The 1,519-nt window shown below is 37.5% G+C and overlaps 1 protein-coding gene across 1 annotated transcript; it reads right to left on the minus strand.

The window, feature by feature from the left end:
- Nucleotides 1-32: 32 nt before the first annotated feature.
- LOC110105623 lies at nt 33-1,040 on the minus strand (the record flags this gene model as incomplete). The annotated part of the gene is made up of 1 exon (XM_020835199.1): nt 33-1,040. A coding segment is annotated over exon 1 (1,008 nt), but the record flags the coding sequence as incomplete, so codon positions are not given.
- Between the last annotated feature and the right edge of the window lie 479 nt (nt 1,041-1,519).

The following is a 1,519-nucleotide window of genomic DNA, read 5'->3' on the forward strand; positions in this document are numbered from 1 at the left end:
TCTTTGGCCTCCTGGGAAGATAAAGCAAAAACTCTAGTTGGTGCTGATTTGACTGCTTCACTTGAGGTTTCTCCTTTAATCTTCAAAACAGGTTGATGCATCTGTGGTCTCGCAACTCTGTACTGATCTGTCCTTTGATTGCTTCTAATTTCTGTGACTCTTTGACCATTCCTTGGACAGTTCCTCTTAATATGACTTGGTTCTCCACACAAATAGCACTTTCCTGAATTCATCAGGCATCTCCCTGGATGAGATTTTCCACAGGTTGTGCAAACTGGTAGTATAGGTAATCTCATAGACTGTTGTGGTTGATTCTGATTGAACTTCTGTTTTTTGGATGATCCAACTCTATGATCAAATTGTCTCTTTCTATCTTTAGTTTCCCATTTCTGTTTCATCACTTCTATATCATTTTCTAGCAATCTAGCACTTTCCACTAATTCAGCAAAATCTTTTATACGAAGAGGAATTAATGGTTGTCTCAATGAGTCTCTCAATCCTTTTAAAAATCTGTAACACTTTTCCTCAGAAGTACTTATAAGCTGAGGAGCATACCTTGACAGAGCTGTGAATTCTGCTTCATACTGAATGACAGTTTTTGCTCCTTGCTTTAGATTTACAAAACTCTCTAGCATTGCTTGTCTTGCTGATGGAGGAACATACCAATCCCTGAAAACTTGCTCGAATTCCTCCCACATAATTTGCTCCTCAGATTTACCTCTAAATTTCTCCAGCTGTTGTCCCCTCCACCACCTTTCTGCTTCACCTTCTAGCATAAAGATTGCTAGAGATACACGTCTATTTTCAGGACATCTCATTCCATTTAAAACTTTCTCTATTCTGATAATCCAGTCTTCAGCACTTCTAGCATCAACTCCTCCCTTAAACAATGGAGGTTTCAAACTCTGGAAATGTTTTAGATGCTTATCCACTTCTGCACTAACAGGATCACCTGCCTCCACATTTGTACTGCTACCAGGAGTGGTAGGAGTAACTGGTGTAACTACAGGTGGAACACCAGGTGTAGCAGATCCCACCATAGATTACATCTTTTCCATCATTTGCATCATCATAGTCATCATTTGCAGTTGCATCATATTCCCTGACTATGCATTCATACCATCCATTTCTCTAGATGCAGGATATACGTTGTGTGCACTACCTCCCACTGGTGCAACATTTTCAGGATCTTCAGAAATCCTAATAGGCTGAGATGACTGACCCTCATCTCTTTCAGGTATTCTTTCAGTCATTGTATCTGTAATGCATGACAATAATAGTAATGTATTTATCATTTATAAAAACACATATACTCAAAACACATTTATATAAATGTTACTTTATATATTACCATACAAATGAAATTGCAATTAGACTTCTTACCTAACTTAGAGATACCAAGTTCTCCTAGGCTCTGTAATAATTCTATCAGTTTCACTTTTATTCTTTTAGACAATTCTCTTTACTTATGTTTTCGTACTTAAATCCTCAGAATCTTAAAATTTTGCTCTGATACCAC

Source organism: Dendrobium catenatum, unplaced genomic scaffold (assembly GCF_001605985.2).
Source record: "Dendrobium catenatum unplaced genomic scaffold, ASM160598v2 original_scaffold_81746, whole genome shotgun sequence".
NCBI lineage: Eukaryota > Viridiplantae > Streptophyta > Magnoliopsida > Asparagales > Orchidaceae > Dendrobium > Dendrobium catenatum.